This window comes from Cyprinus carpio, chromosome A23, assembly GCF_018340385.1.
Source record: "Cyprinus carpio isolate SPL01 chromosome A23, ASM1834038v1, whole genome shotgun sequence".
Taxonomy (NCBI): Eukaryota; Metazoa; Chordata; class Actinopteri; order Cypriniformes; family Cyprinidae; genus Cyprinus; species Cyprinus carpio.
In genome coordinates, this window is record NC_056594.1 from 10,210,721 (window position 1) to 10,225,378 (window position 14,658).

Genomic DNA, 14,658 nt, shown 5'->3' on the forward strand with positions numbered 1-14,658 from the left:
ATCGATTAGCCTGAGAATCAAATGCTGCTCTACAGCCATCAATTTGTTTAAAAAAGAATACAAAAACTGTCCTTATTGATCAGCCAGTAGTCACTGGTAAATGTTTGAAACGTCACTTTAGTCTCCACACAGCACAGTGTAACAGTCTCAGTCTCTCTGAAATTATGTAAACCCCCAGAACTGGGATCCTGCTTTCACGGTCATACGTAAATGGCCAATCAGTGTCGAGTATAGATTTACGGACTCATCCACGGTTACCGGGCTGTCTGAGCCATGCGAGACTACAACCACCCCTCCTCTCCTCGTCCCACACCCAGCATACTCGCACACCTTGCAGCAGGAAGGACGAAAAAAAAAAAAAGTACGCACGGTTGCAAGGGAAAATTAAAGCAGAGCACCTTGTTCAACTCAGACGGTGAAGTTCCCACACCGCGCTCCATCATTCAGGTGTTTCCCATCGCGCTGTTCTCCACGATAAAATGACCTTTACTGGTCACCTTCAGAGGGCGACCGCTCCTCACGCAAAAACAACAGTGACAGCTCGAATAGTTACAAACAAAACGCGATTCTTTTGAGTCCCGTGAGCGGCTCGCGATGTTAATTGAACAGCGCGAAGATGCTGCTCGTGAGAGGATGGTGCGCCACTCGCATCCGGAAGCGCAATGCCCCTCCGCAAGGTGACCAGTGTGGGTACCAATGCGAGCTACACGCGCTCACAGAGACGTTTGACAAAAACAACACACCTATAAGCTAAATGTACGTGGGTTTTGTTGTTGTTTTTAAACAAAATGAGAATGCATTATATATTTTCTATGCAGGAAAATGTCAGAACATTCTGGGAAGTCATACAGTCCAACACAATCGAAAGGACAAGCGATGGTAAACAGTCAACAAAACAGCTCACAGATGAGAAAACGTGTAATTGTGAATAATTAGAAAACTGTTAGATTATTAAGGCTTCGTTGCAGTAGTTTGACAGCTATTAAAATACATTAGAAAAACATATGCAGGGACAATGTAACAGTATGACAGACAGAGAGCAGAACGTTAATTATAACGAATAGCCAACTGTTACCATGGCAAACACATCCTGACTGGTGTAAATATCAGATACTCACCAGGCCATGCTCCAAGGACATTGCCGTGGTTTGTTGGGAAAAGGGAATATCCAGGAGAAACACAAGAGCGGTTGGGATCTCTCAGTAGCTGTTATCCTGTCGTCCTTTATCTTCCAGGTGTTCAGCAGCGTGTTTACTACGGATGGAGATAATGGATCCTAAAATAGTGCAGTTGTTGCCTGGTTAGATGGAGGTTCCGCAGAGGAAAAACTGAGCGACGGAGACATCGTTCTGAGATGACTGTCCCGACCAATGTATCAAAAAAGGCAAAGGTGTTTTGTTTGTTTTACGCTTCTTCTTGAACGTGTAAATCAAAGAGGTGCTGAAGCGTGGTGATGCGGTATTTGGATTTTCTATGCGATGTGTAACCACAGCCCCCTAGCTGAGCTCCGAGCACACGACCGTGGACGCAGCATCCGCGCGGGCTGTTATGCGCGCGGATGGAGAGGACGGAAAGGGAGGGGGAGGGGGGGGGGGGCTCTCTCTCTCTCTCACTCCCTCCTACTCTGCTCCGTTACAGTGCGATCACGTCAGCTCACACAACATGCCACATGCGCCGAGTTCAGACCTCCGAGTTAATGCAAGACCAGGTCGGATGGGTGCTTTGGGTCATTCCACGAAACAGGTGCCTTTTAGCCCATTTTTTAAAGTAATTTCTTTAAAATGTTAAATATTCTCTGAGACTAACGAATGTCTTAAGTGCTAAGGAACTGCATTGTGCCATCTCAAGCTAAATTATGTAAATTAATGTAACAGAAAATTACATATGCAAAAACGTAAGGTTGATGGTAGCAGGGTTGACTAGTGATGTTTAATTTTACTGTTCATATTTCCACAAATATACATTTTTTTCAATAAACAGTTAAACAATTATGGTTAACGGGGTTCATAAACTTAATACATAAGAAAAAGTGAAAAAAAAAGAGGAAACACTTCCTTCAGGGGTTCATGATCATGATCTGACTATTGTGAGTTTATGTAACTGTACTAATATTATTTTAATAAATAAATATACTGCCCACTAACATTAAGAAAATATATACATTTCTAAATTAAAATATGTATAATTAGTCAAATATGTGTGTACATTTTTACATGAAAGATAGAACGATAGATAGAACGATAGATAGAACGATAGATAGAACGATAGATAGATAGATAGATAGATAGATAGATAGATAGATAGATAGATAGTGCATCTAATGGCCAACTATGCAATCTAGCTTCAAAGCAGCAAACAGCTGAGGAGCAGTTTCTCTATAATGTACGTTTGATTCAAATCTGGACCATAATCCTCTTGGTGTCGCTGGTACTGTACATCTCACTTTCCAGTTGTGTTTTCAATTCACAAATTCAGACGCCCCATTACACCCACGCAGGTGTAATCTTGTAGCTGTCTCCAAGCATACAGGGCTCAAATCTAATTGCCCTAATGCAGGAGGCCTCTCAGACCAGCGAGAAAAAGCTTTTATGTGCTGACGAGTGCTCAAGTGGGCCTCTCCTGAAACCTTCATATGCAAACATGCATACACACAGGCACTAAATGCTCTTCAGCAGATGTTCATGTTAACTCAAAAACACAGAGGGAAATACCAAGAATTGGATGATAGTTTTTGGTAGGTTGCACCTAGTTGTCCACACTATACTCCCAAGACTAACAAACCAACCAACAAAACAACAATTTCTTTTTTTATGTTTCATTGTCCTCCCAATCGACATGCAAAAAAATGCATGCATGCATAGGCTGATTTTGCATGGCTCCAATTGCACATTCATGAACACAACATTTTTCTTACCTATGTGTGCACATAAGACTGCTCACACTGAAATATTTGTGAGGTACGTCCGGGAAAGTAAAGAGAATGTTTCAGATGATGAGTTGTATCTATAATTCAGAGGTGAGGGGTTTAGGAGATGGCTGTCCCTCTGGGAGCTGTCATGCATTAGCCCTGCAGGTAGTGCATCCCAGCCTCAGAGCCCAACCCAACAGATGGAGTCTCACTGTCAGTCAAAGCACAATCCGCCCAATCGTGTGTTACATCTCGACGTTTTACTGAGGAACTCCATCCAAAAGCTACCCGAGTGAGACCGTTCCATGTCTGTGAACTCCAACCCACATCTCCAGGATTCAACATGAATGTGGTTGCATCTGAAGTCTTTCTGTTCTGGGATGGAGATTAGATTAGAACCAATCGTCATTTTACAGCTATTTTAGCAGAGTGGTTGAGCAGAAAACATTTTAAGACCAGTATTAAAGAGATTTAAAAATTGTCATTTACTCATCCTCACGTTGTTCCAAACATATGCTTTTCTTACTTCAGTGGAACACAAAAGAACATTTTTTAACTATTTCTGTTCGTACCATGAAAAGCCAATGTGGTCCAAAACAAAACCAGACCCCACTGATCTTCATTGTATGGACAAAAAACAACGCTGAATCACTTTTAAAATATCTTCTTTTCCACAGATGTAAGTCAGCCATACTGGTTTGAGACAATATGGAGCTGAGTAAATGACGAAAAATTTTTCATTTTTGGATGAACTATCCCTTTAATGGCCCTTTGCCTAATCTTCCCATTTCTACTGCAGTTTTTACCTGTAACTACTCATTTCTAAATCCCCTAGCACTTCTTTCTGTTTCTCATTATGCTGTAAATACAAAAAGATACATTAAAACACTTGAATTTAGCTTTTCTTAACCACACTCTGAATTGAACAGTATGCCTCTCTGAGAGTTGATTGATTTGGCTGTACTCCCAACTCTGGCAGGAGTTCTTATGTCAAGAAGAGAAAATTGCTGCATCTTTGGTCTGCAATAGATATCGTAGTACTTCCAAAATGGGCAAGTTATTTTGCAGGCTGAATGGCTCGTTCAACCAAAAGTATGTAATAATCTACTCACCCCTCATGTTGTTACAAACCTGTATGACTCAGTTTCTTCAGCAAAACACAAAAGCATAAATTGTGAAGAACAGTTTTTATCCATATAATGAATGTCAATGGGGTTCATTTTTTTTTGTTTGGACTAAATTGACTTATTGTGTGGACATATATAATATGGAACATATAACATGCTTGAAATATTAAAAATGTATTAGTGTATGTAGAAAATAACATTAATCGGGATTAATAAATATAAAATTACAAAACATTGACCTTCACTGAAAAAAACACAAGGTTTGGAACAACATGAGGGTGAGCAAATGATGACAATATTTCATTTTGGGATAAACTAAAAAAAAAAATCTTAAAAAAAAAAAAAAAAAAAAAAAAAAAACCTGTTCCTCATAACAAAAAGCACATCATACAGGTTTGGAACAACATGAGGGTGAGCAAATGATGACAATATTTCATTTTGGGATAAACTGTTCCTTTAAGAACCTGTCCAATTTAAAACTTGTTTGGTCTTTGTTTCCGAGATATTTTTGGAAATCAGTTGTCACCGTGTATTAAATAAGGTCCAGAATTATATATATATAAAAACTTCCTTCATCCAGTACCATTAGAAGCAATGAGGAGAAAGGACGGTAAAGAGAAAGAGATTAAAGACTACAAGATGGACACCATGAGAGAAAAGCAGAGCCAAGAAAGCAACAAAGAGGCTTGCTTTCACACAGGACAAAATCTAGTAATGGGGGACACAGATTGAAAGTAGAGAACCAAGAGAGATGGCAAAGAGAGTAAGGTTAGAGTCACAATCAATCCCATCCTTCCTATTCCCAGCACTCTATCCCATAGTGAGGGCCATGCTGATGTTTTATTGATGGGAGAGAATCCGGCTGCACATGTACCCTCTCCATAATTCATGATGCCCAGCATTAGGGCCTGCCTGCTGTGAGATGTGCGTGTGTTTGTATGTACGTAACTGTGTGCGTGTGGCAAAGAGAGGGAGAGTGAAGCAGTAATGTTCAGATATTTTTCCCAAATATAATCCATAAAACATCTTACCGCAAAGGAAATTCATCCATCTGCATTCCCCAAAACTGTAAAATAACTAACACTTTACAAGAAGTTTTTAAGTGCATCAGTTAATGTATGACGGATCATGAACTAACAACAAATTTTACAGCATTAATTAATCTAGATTAAATGTGTTGAAACTGTTGCTTGTTAATGTTTGTTCAATATATAATTGTTGTTATATAATACATCTTATTACACATGAAAATTGTGTTTGTATATGTAGAAATTAACATTAATCAATATGAATAAATGCAACAAAATAATAAATATAATAAAACTAATTTTTATTACAATTAAGTTATTTTGGTAACAATTTATGCAAACAAATCGCAACAATTGTAATATTGTAATAGTGATTAAACACAATATTCCTAAATCCTACTGATTTTATAATCCTTCTAGGTTTTTTTTTTTTTTTTTTCAAGATCTAGATAACAAATGTAGCACATACTGAAATCTGATGCCAAGGGTACTCTTAAAACAACGGTTGCAGTCTCCGGTCTATTCAGTTAGCTAGAGGGGAAACAGCTGTTTAACACGTTAGCAATGACTGATTTGGTAAATAATGACTAAATTAGTACATTTCCCTGACTGCAATTATTTGATGTGCTGAGCTTGACAGGTGTGCTATAATGGAGTCTCACATTTGTATGTTTCAAAGGCTCCCTCTACAATAGCAGTTGCCATAGTAACTTATTAAGATCCACTCTAGAGCAATATCCTGACCTAACTAGATCCATAAATTTCAAGTAGAACATCATAGATGGAAAAGAACATCTACAAAGAAAGACTATTTACAGGTGCTGTTTCAAAAAAGCATTAGTGCAAAAAATGTTTATTAGAAATTACATTTTTAAATAGAGACTTTGAATGAACTTGTCAGTTCATTTTCATCTTTAGCTGAGAATATTAATTTAAAAATCAGTTAAGTGTTGTTATTGAAGTTTGAAATAGAAGTCTGGTGTCTACTAAAACTGTGCTGATTAGCTTTACAGCATACAGTAATACTGCTTTAATGAGTTACATAAAGAAGCCTACCGGGACAAGTTCTGTAGGGAGAGGAGGAGAGTAATTAAATTAGCGAATATAAAAGAAATGGCTCAGATCTAGCCGTTTACCTCAGAATTTAGCTCTGGGGACAGGATGGCTCTTCTTTTGTTTCATTCTTCCTAGCTATTCCATCCTTTTTTATAATTTCTCCCCCTCTTTAGGAGGAAAAATAGCACAAGGAAGGAGAAGAAAGTAGGTCGCTGGCTGGGAATTGATTGATGTGGTGTAGCTAAAGTCTGGTTTCCATACAGCCACTTACAATGAGATATATATATAAATTCCCCTCATCATTCTTGAAGAGCCTTTAGAAACCTTCACGTTCTGTGATGTAATTAGCAAGTAGAGCTCATTAGGTTAAATCACAACATCAGGAGAAAGACGCTCAATGCATGAGTTAAGATCATCGTCACAGATCTCAGGCAGTCACAAAATGTCTCTGAGGAACATATACAGCCGAAGGTGTTGGTTTCCATGTCAAGTGTTTTAGTACCCATTTAATTCTTTGTCTCTCAGGTACACTTGGCCTCCATGTCATAGAGCTGCAGTAATTCACTCATGATGGTTTCAATCTGAGTCTTGGTGATGTCTGCACAAACAACCTGCAAGGAAACAAGCAAAAACATCAATGCAGATCCCAGAATTGGGTCCACCTGCATGCTATATCGGAGATGACATCTAAATATTAGTTCTGAGGCAACTAATAATAGAGTCTATCTCTTGTAGTGTTCTTTTTGCAGTCTAGTGAAAACAACTGCCTCCTATTTTAATTTCCTCTAAGAGGACTTGCTGTGGCTAGATTTTCACCTCAAATTTCCATTTAAAATAGGTCAACGTAAACAGGAAACCCAATAAAGGCAAGAGAAACATTAAGAAAAAACAGAGAGTGTGCAATGGTACATTCAATAACTAGATATAAATGTTTCATAAAAATATTTCATTAAAGTACCAAAAACCTCAATTCTTTTAGGTTTTAGCCTAAGATGGCATGCCCATATGATATATACTACACAGGGATGCCCCAATGTGGAAATTTTATGATTATTATATTTAATAATAACCAATAATTAATTATACAGCAGGGGCCAAAAGTGATGTCTGGAGAGGATATTTCTCAATATCTGCTTTCAATGACCTTGCAAGATCAAAATATATTGCAATGAAGAAAACAAACTAACTTGGTTAAGATACTGAACTTATAAAATTATTTGGAAAGCAAACTACAGCTTTTCATGGAATACAGGTTTTATTTTACTAGGCAAAAATGAGCTGACAGGAAATAAAGCATACACTGGCCACTACCATATTTTTGACATCACTTTTGGCCACTACCATATTTTGCATTTACATATTTTTGCATTCATAAGTTGTAATCAATATATTGACCAATATTCTGGTATTGATCCAGATATGTGTCAAATAACACCAGACATCATACTGAGTGGAATACAATGGCAGAAAACAATCTTTCATATCTTATGATTACTTAAGTTTAAGCCTTTTATGAAGTACTGGAATTAGGAAAACATTATCATTGTATTAATTTTTTTTTTTAGAAATGTAAAATGGAAATCATACCTTTAACAAATATAACAAAGATAAAGAAATGCCTGTGTGCCATCACACGTTTATTAATAAACCATTTAAATCACGCTAATGAGCCTTTAACTGCCTACATAGCCTAATAAGCGCTCAAGCGAACGCATAAAAGCTGCAACAGCACACCGGCAGAAGTAATGATGATGAATGTGTCAGGGAAAACAGTGAGATTAAACTGCATTAACATTTTAATAATCTATTGATAAACTAGTGTTTTCGGTTTAAGAGATGAATTCGGCGACACTGACTCATCATCTCCACAGTAATGGATGCGCCTGCATGAAAATTTCATACGGATCACATAATCTTAGAATATTTGTTTTTTTCAGATTTTAATTGTTTCTTTTGAAAATAGAGATTTCACTCTCTATAGATATATTTTTAATGTCTGTAAGGCAGGTTTACAAAGAGTTTTGCGCTCAAGTTCACAGAGGCCGAGACGGCAGAAAGCACATCCTGTTTGCTTTCATTATTTTACAAAAGCGCCATGTTTTGTTGTTATTGTGAGTACACACAAATAAACGTAGAGGTTTTACAGATTCGAAAGATGTATTACTCTTATCCGTATGAACAAAATTACGGAGTATCTTAAGAGCAAGTGACCGCACAGGCGCCTCCGTCTGTCATGCAGTGAGCGCGCTACTGTTCTGCTTTCACACTCCGCACAAACACTTGAACAGCGCACATTTTTCTAGGTGAACATTAGATTGAGCGGCCATGTAAAGTTGCTACTACTTATACATTTCAGATGATAAGCCATATTTGAGGTTGATGAATGATAGGCAAGCTTTGGATGTACTGTATTACCACAAAGACCAGCCGTTAACGACCTGTCCGTCACAGACTGTGTGACCTCACCACTTCCTGTGGATTTTTTCTTCTCTGAGACTAATGCCGCTTTTCCACTGCGTGGTACGACTTGGAACCTCAACCGAGGTGGTACAAAAAAAGTACCAGGTACCGTACCCAATGGAAAACCCCCCAAAAGTGAACCGTACCGAACCGTACCGTGCCGTTGAAAAGCGACTAAAAAAATTTTCTTCTCATCGTCTAAAGGTTAGTTGACTATTAGGGGGCAGCCCTACCAACAACATTTACAAGTCATATTTATATACGGATTATCTTAATATTTCACACAGGTTTTTAGCAGCCCACTTAGAGACAAAGTCTAGACAGCACAAGAAAAATTACTCTTTTTTTTTTTTTATGACTTCTGTACAAACAATTGCACAAAATTATTTGAATAGATTTTCCAATCATTATTTGTCATATGTCAGATAAACCCACTCAAAAAAAAACTCACAAAACAAAACAAAATTGAGGTCCCTTTACATGTCAGTTGGACGGTCTCTTCTTACCTAAAAAGCTTCAACAAATAACTAGAAAAATGAATCATAGTCTTACGGCTAAATATGTCAGAAAATGTCTACTGTATTTCTTTGATAGAACTTGACAGAATTCTAGGAAACTGAAGCCAAGCCAGTGGTTTTAAGAGTCCTTTGAAACATATGAAATGGTTTGAATCTTAAATATTACTTTAGAGTGTCACTAAGGGAACACATCTTGTGTGAAAGACAATGTTATTGCTCTTAGACCAGGCAGCAGTCATTAGGTGCCCTTATTGCCATGGGAACTACTTGCCGCTCTCTAAAGGTTACTGCAATCGCTGATGCCTGATCTGGCTCTGGCAATGGTGAGAATCAAACTGGTCAACGTTCAGTCTCAGTGACTCAATGCAGACACAGCATGACCCAAATGCTGCCTGGACATTTTCTGTTTTTCTCCACATGAAACTGTAAAAAACTGTAAAAAAAAAAAAAAAAAAAATCAAAATAAATCCTACCTGCCACCACTCCAGTTCTCCTCTGGGGAGCTGCACTCCATATGTCTGGAGAGCAAGACAGAGGGAGGTGAGGGCAAGGTGTTGAGGCTTATGGCGGACACACACAGAGCCATGGTAACTGTCTTTTAATACAGCCAGGGCCGTCTCTGCGATGGGGGTTCGAGACCAGGCGTGGCGATTCAAAAGACTCCTCACAGAGAGCAGGTATTGCAGCAGGTACTGGGACACAGCAAAATGAAGTTTGTTAGATGGAGCAAAACACACAAAAAAAAAAAAAAACACAGGTTTGAATAGCATTAGATAGTGATGCCACTTTAAAGCAGTATTACAGCCCTGACATACTATAATAGTTTTATTAATATTTCACATTAGCTTTCAGTTTTAAACTTTGTTTCATTTTCAATCAATATAATTTATTTTTATTTTTATTTGTTTATTTATTTCCAGTTACTAATTTTATTGCTTCAGCTTATACCTATTTCATTTAGTAGCCAAGGCATCAGCGTAGTTAGTTTTTTTTTTTTACCTAATATTAATATTTTATTTGATTTCAACTTTAATTCTATTAACAAAAATGTTTTTAATAGCTTTAGTTTATGATAATAACCCTGCAGAGCATTACTATTTTTTTTATATAATTATATATTATATTGTTTTGTACACAAAGCACAGTATATATTATATAGGCTTTCTGCAAAATGTTGGCTGCCAGTCATTAATGGAATTGTTCACCCAAAATTAAAAATTCTGTCATCAGTTACTCACTCGTTGTTTAAAACCTATACAACTTTTCTTTTCTGTGGACAACAGATAAATTACTCCTTCTAAAAGCTTGATACCCAAGATAACCATTGCACGCATTACCTTGTGTGGGTGCTCAAAAGACACTTGGAAGTTAAGCTGTCGAAGGATGAGCAGCTCACATTGTACAATACTGTCCCTCAGCTCCCAGAACTTCCCAGCCAGTTCCAGTGGTTCACTTTCTGGGTGAAAATACCTGGATCAAAGAAAAAGGACATACTATGCCTATACATGAACTCTAAGAACAGAACTGCTGCTTAATATCCTCCTTATATACCTGTGACAGACATTGATGATATCTCTTGTCCTGAGATGCTGCTCTTCTACTTTGCCTGCGAGGTAGATGGCAGACATGGCCACGAGGTAAGGCTCATAGACCTGCAGACTGGCAGACTGGAAGAACCTGTGATACAGCACACATGCTGTAGCCATGGGCACAGATCTCATGCCTAACTTCACTCCTACAGATGCGGAAAACATAAGATCATAGAATGCACGTGGGATCAGAAACTGCACAGCAGTTCATCCTTGGATAATGAAAATGAACTAGCATGCAGCTGCAGCACATCCTTACGATTTTGGCAGTTAAAGAAATCTCTAAACATTTCAGAAAAATTGCAAATACCAGTCTCGATGATAAACCGACAGACTCTGAAGTGTGTTTTGGAGTCTTCGGCACTTCTTCTGACGGATCCAGATGTTGACGCCTGCGTGCTCATTTTACGGCTTGCATCAAAATGGTTACAGTTTCGAAGCGAATTATTCAATTTATACCCTTCTTCTTCTTGTAGAATTCCGGCAGTGTAGACGCTGCTGAGCAATACAACGAGGTTGTGACTCTCCTTCAGCGGATCGTTCAGCAGGCAACGTAGAGCTCAAGTGGTCTCCAGCGCCCCCCTCGCACGGGAGGAGACCACTGTACGCTGAACGAAAGGGAAACATTCATTTTTTATTTAAATATTATATAACCTATAATATAAGGGGCTGAACCTTAAAAATAGACGCTTTGTCACAGGAGTATTTTAAAGAGTCAAAGACTATGAAACAATTTGATTCGAACGTATAATGTTGACTGGTTGCTAGGAGACCACTGCCAGCAAATTCGAGTGGGAAGATGTCGACTTCTTACTCTGCAAACCAGGTGCTTAAATTATAACTATTATAGCATCATATTTTATTTATTTATTTTGTTGTATTTTGTTGATTTTTTTTCCCTGCAGTATGAAAGTGCCTTCAAGTCGCAAAAGCTCCAGAATTGGACCGTCCCAAAACATTTCAAAGAGGTAACGTTACACAGTCAGTCAGTCCCACTGGTAAACTCGTTTGAGCTCGAATAAATGTCAGTTTAATCGTTTACAAAGTTTTTGCAAAAGAACAGCTTTTATTTGAAATATATATATTTTTTATTGATAGAAAACAATTCCTTTGTAAAAAAAAAAAATGTCTTTACTGTCACTTTTGACAAATTTAATACAATAAATAAATGTATCTATTTCTTTCAAAAACAATCTTACTGAACCAAACTTTTGAACTGTAGTGTACATTTTACTGTAACTGTGCATTTTCATTACACAAACAGTGAACCATGCCAGTGACATTAAACTTGCAAATGCAAAAGCATGCACGTCAATCAAACAGAGCACAACGGAGTGTGCAAACATTACAAATGTTTACTTTTTTCAAAAAGAAAGGAAAGGTAAGGAAAAAAATAATTACTGGCAGGCTTCAAGTCGTTTTTCATTTAAATGACACAGTTATACCAATTGCACTGGGTGTAGAGAATAATCGCCCAGTTCATATTAATACTTGTGTTTGGTCTATTTACTTATTTTTTGCTCCTCAAGAGACCATCAGCAGCAGAAGGCCACACTACATTTATAGCCACTGACCGTGGCCACCTTCTGTCTGGTGTGAGAACAAAGGTTTGTTTTGATGATTTGCATGACTTGCATGTTATTTAAATGTAATTACCAAGCTTAAAACATTTTGCAGCAGTTTCATTTTACTATTTATAAATGATTTCATTATTAGCGTGGAAGTGCATGGCCAGCATTCCAAGGCACATGGGATTTACCTCGCTGTATCCCCACTGCTTCCATAAACCCCACTGCCCGTTCACAAGAGGGACAGGATCGCCTCAGGACCTGGAGACAGATGAAACTGTCCCCGAACCAGACACATGAGGCCCCTGCTGGCAGCCAGGCAACAAACAGAACTGTTAACAATGTGGTGGGTATTTAATATCTCCAACTTATGATGCTATGGTGTTAGATAACATTGCTTTTATGAATTCTGACTAAACAATATCTTTAAAGGAAAACATAAATGTGGACCAGCCTGCAGAAGAGTCAAAAATGACGGTGAATGACCCAGACCAAAACGAACCAGAGAGGCCCAAATCACAGTATAGCCAAGACCAGTCTAGACCAGCAAGCCAACAAGCTCAGTCTAACCCAGTAAACCAAACTCAGTCTAGACCAGGAAGTCAGGCTCCATCCAGACCAGTCACTCAGGAGAGCCAAGCCGAGTTAAGACCACCAACCCAGAACAGCAGACCAGCATCTCAGCAGAAATAACACCATTTATAATCAGATCCCCTGCATGGGCAGTTATAAAAGTTGTTCCATGAAATGGCATTATGTAATTGTAACACTTCTTTGAAAACCACTTATACTTCACAGATATTATTTTGGTGTATTCGAATGCTTTGTAACTGTGCTCTCAATTTGTGCATACTATAATGTGTGTGTGTCAGAACACATTAACTAAATTGTTTCAATGAAGCTAAAGCTGATTAGTCTTACTAAATGGCTTTTGTAATGGAATCTGCTTAGATTAAATACTAAATGCAGGGTCAAGTTTTGCCAGAAAATATATCAGAGTACCTTGATATTTGTATTTTAATAATATTCTTAAATAAGATAAACAGCATAAGAGATTTTAAATATTTTCTTCTTTATTTGCTTAATAATACACTGACACACCTGTAGGCCACATAGGACACAACATCAGCTTGATTCACTAGTCATCGGTTTATGTTTTTGGTGCTTGGAAGCCAGTGAGTGATTTTGTGAGCAGACACTGAAAGCTTGGGGAACTGAAGGTGAACTTGAAGGAATAGTTCACCCAAAAACCAACCTAACTTTCTTTTTTCTGTTCGAACATAAGATATTTTGTCTCATTGTTTTTCTAATTGTCCAAACGCAAGTCAGTAGTCACCAAATCTGTGTGGTTCCCAACATTCTTCAAAATATCTGATTTTGTGTTTTGCATAAGAAATAGTCATACAGTTTTGGAATGACATGAGGGTAAACTATGGCAGAGTTTAAATTTTTGGGTGAACTATCCCTTTAAGAGTCCCTCTAGTCAGTCACGGGTCCTAAAAATTAAGGTCCTTGTTAAAACATTTTTCCACTCTCTCTTGATAAACACACAATAAATAGATGCACGGCTAAATCACAATTGTACAATGTTGTCAATGTTTATTCACAAGATAACCGATCAATAGTAATATCTGTGGCAAACTTCAATGTAACTCAGACACAGGTGGAAATGCAGCTTCAGAGTCTCTGTTTTATATATATATATATAACCAACAGTCACCATAGCCAAAAGAAAAGACATTCAAATACACATTCAAATCAACAAAATGTTTGACCAAAAATGACATGACCCAAAAAATAAATAAGTTCTCAAAATCTTACCACTTTTCCAGAGCATGTCACATCTAAAACAGTTAATATCAGATATGATGTTCTCAAGCTGGAGACTATTAGGCATTAAAGTAATTTAACACTAATGCCAAATACTGTATCTGACAGAAAACTATGTACTTTAATCTATATCTCTATCTCTCTCTCTCTATATATATATATATATATATATAGGTGCATCTAAATAAATTAGAATGTTGTGGAAAAGTTCATTTATTTCAGTAATTCAACTCAAATTGTGAAACTTGTGTATTAAATAAATTCAATGCACACAGACTGAAGTAGTTTAAGTCTTTGGTTCTTTTAATTGTGATGATTTTGGCTCACATTTAACAAAAACTCACCAATTCACTATCTCAACAAATCAGAATATTTTATAAGACCAATAAAAAAAAAAAAAAAAAAAACATTTTTAGAAAATTGTTGGCCTTCTGGAAAGTATGTTCATTTACTGTACATGTACTCAATACTTGGTAGGGTCTCCTTTTGCTTTAATTACTGCCTCAATTTGGCGTGGCATGGAGGTGATCATTTTGTGGCACTGCTGAGGTGGTATGGAAGCCCAGGTTTCTTT

General features: G+C 37.5%; 3 protein-coding genes across 8 annotated transcripts in view; 1 reads left to right on the top strand and 2 right to left on the bottom strand.

The window, feature by feature from the left end:
- The window catches only part of LOC109048868 (plasma membrane calcium-transporting ATPase 3), a 56,213-nt gene extending 54,712 nt beyond the window's left edge, over positions 1–1,501 (bottom strand). For all 5 annotated transcript variants that reach the window (XM_042713003.1, XM_042713002.1, XM_042713006.1 and 2 more), the window contains exon 1: positions 1,119–1,501. The gene's annotated coding sequence lies outside the window, so the exon portion shown is untranslated. The remainder of the gene's footprint in view (positions 1–1,118) is intronic.
- Positions 1,502–5,502: 4,001 nt separating this feature from the next.
- Positions 5,503–11,140, bottom strand: LOC109048766 (cyclin-Q). Its single transcript, XM_042713007.1, has 5 exons — positions 10,997–11,140; positions 10,649–10,832; positions 10,435–10,567; positions 9,571–9,789; positions 5,503–6,730 (listed from the first exon to the last, which is right to left on the bottom strand). Exons 1-5 carry the CDS (start codon positions 11,088–11,090, stop codon positions 6,641–6,643), a joined length of 720 nt encoding a protein of 239 aa, XP_042568941.1. The 5' UTR covers positions 11,091–11,140; the 3' UTR covers positions 5,503–6,640.
- Positions 11,141–11,196: 56 nt separating this feature from the next.
- LOC109060577 (protein Flattop-like) lies at positions 11,197–13,005 on the top strand. Of its 2 annotated transcripts, XM_042713010.1 has the most exons (5): positions 11,197–11,512; positions 11,592–11,654; positions 12,216–12,293; positions 12,403–12,600; positions 12,687–13,005. In XM_042713010.1, exons 1-5 carry the CDS (start codon positions 11,486–11,488, stop codon positions 12,945–12,947), a joined length of 627 nt encoding a protein of 208 aa, XP_042568944.1. In that variant the 5' UTR covers positions 11,197–11,485; the 3' UTR covers positions 12,948–13,005. The 2 variants fall into 2 exon arrangements, with proteins under 2 accessions (XP_042568944.1, XP_042568943.1); XM_042713009.1 differs by lacking the exons at positions 11,197–11,512; positions 11,592–11,654 and adding an exon at positions 11,956–12,067.
- Positions 13,006–14,658: the final 1,653 nt, after the last annotated feature.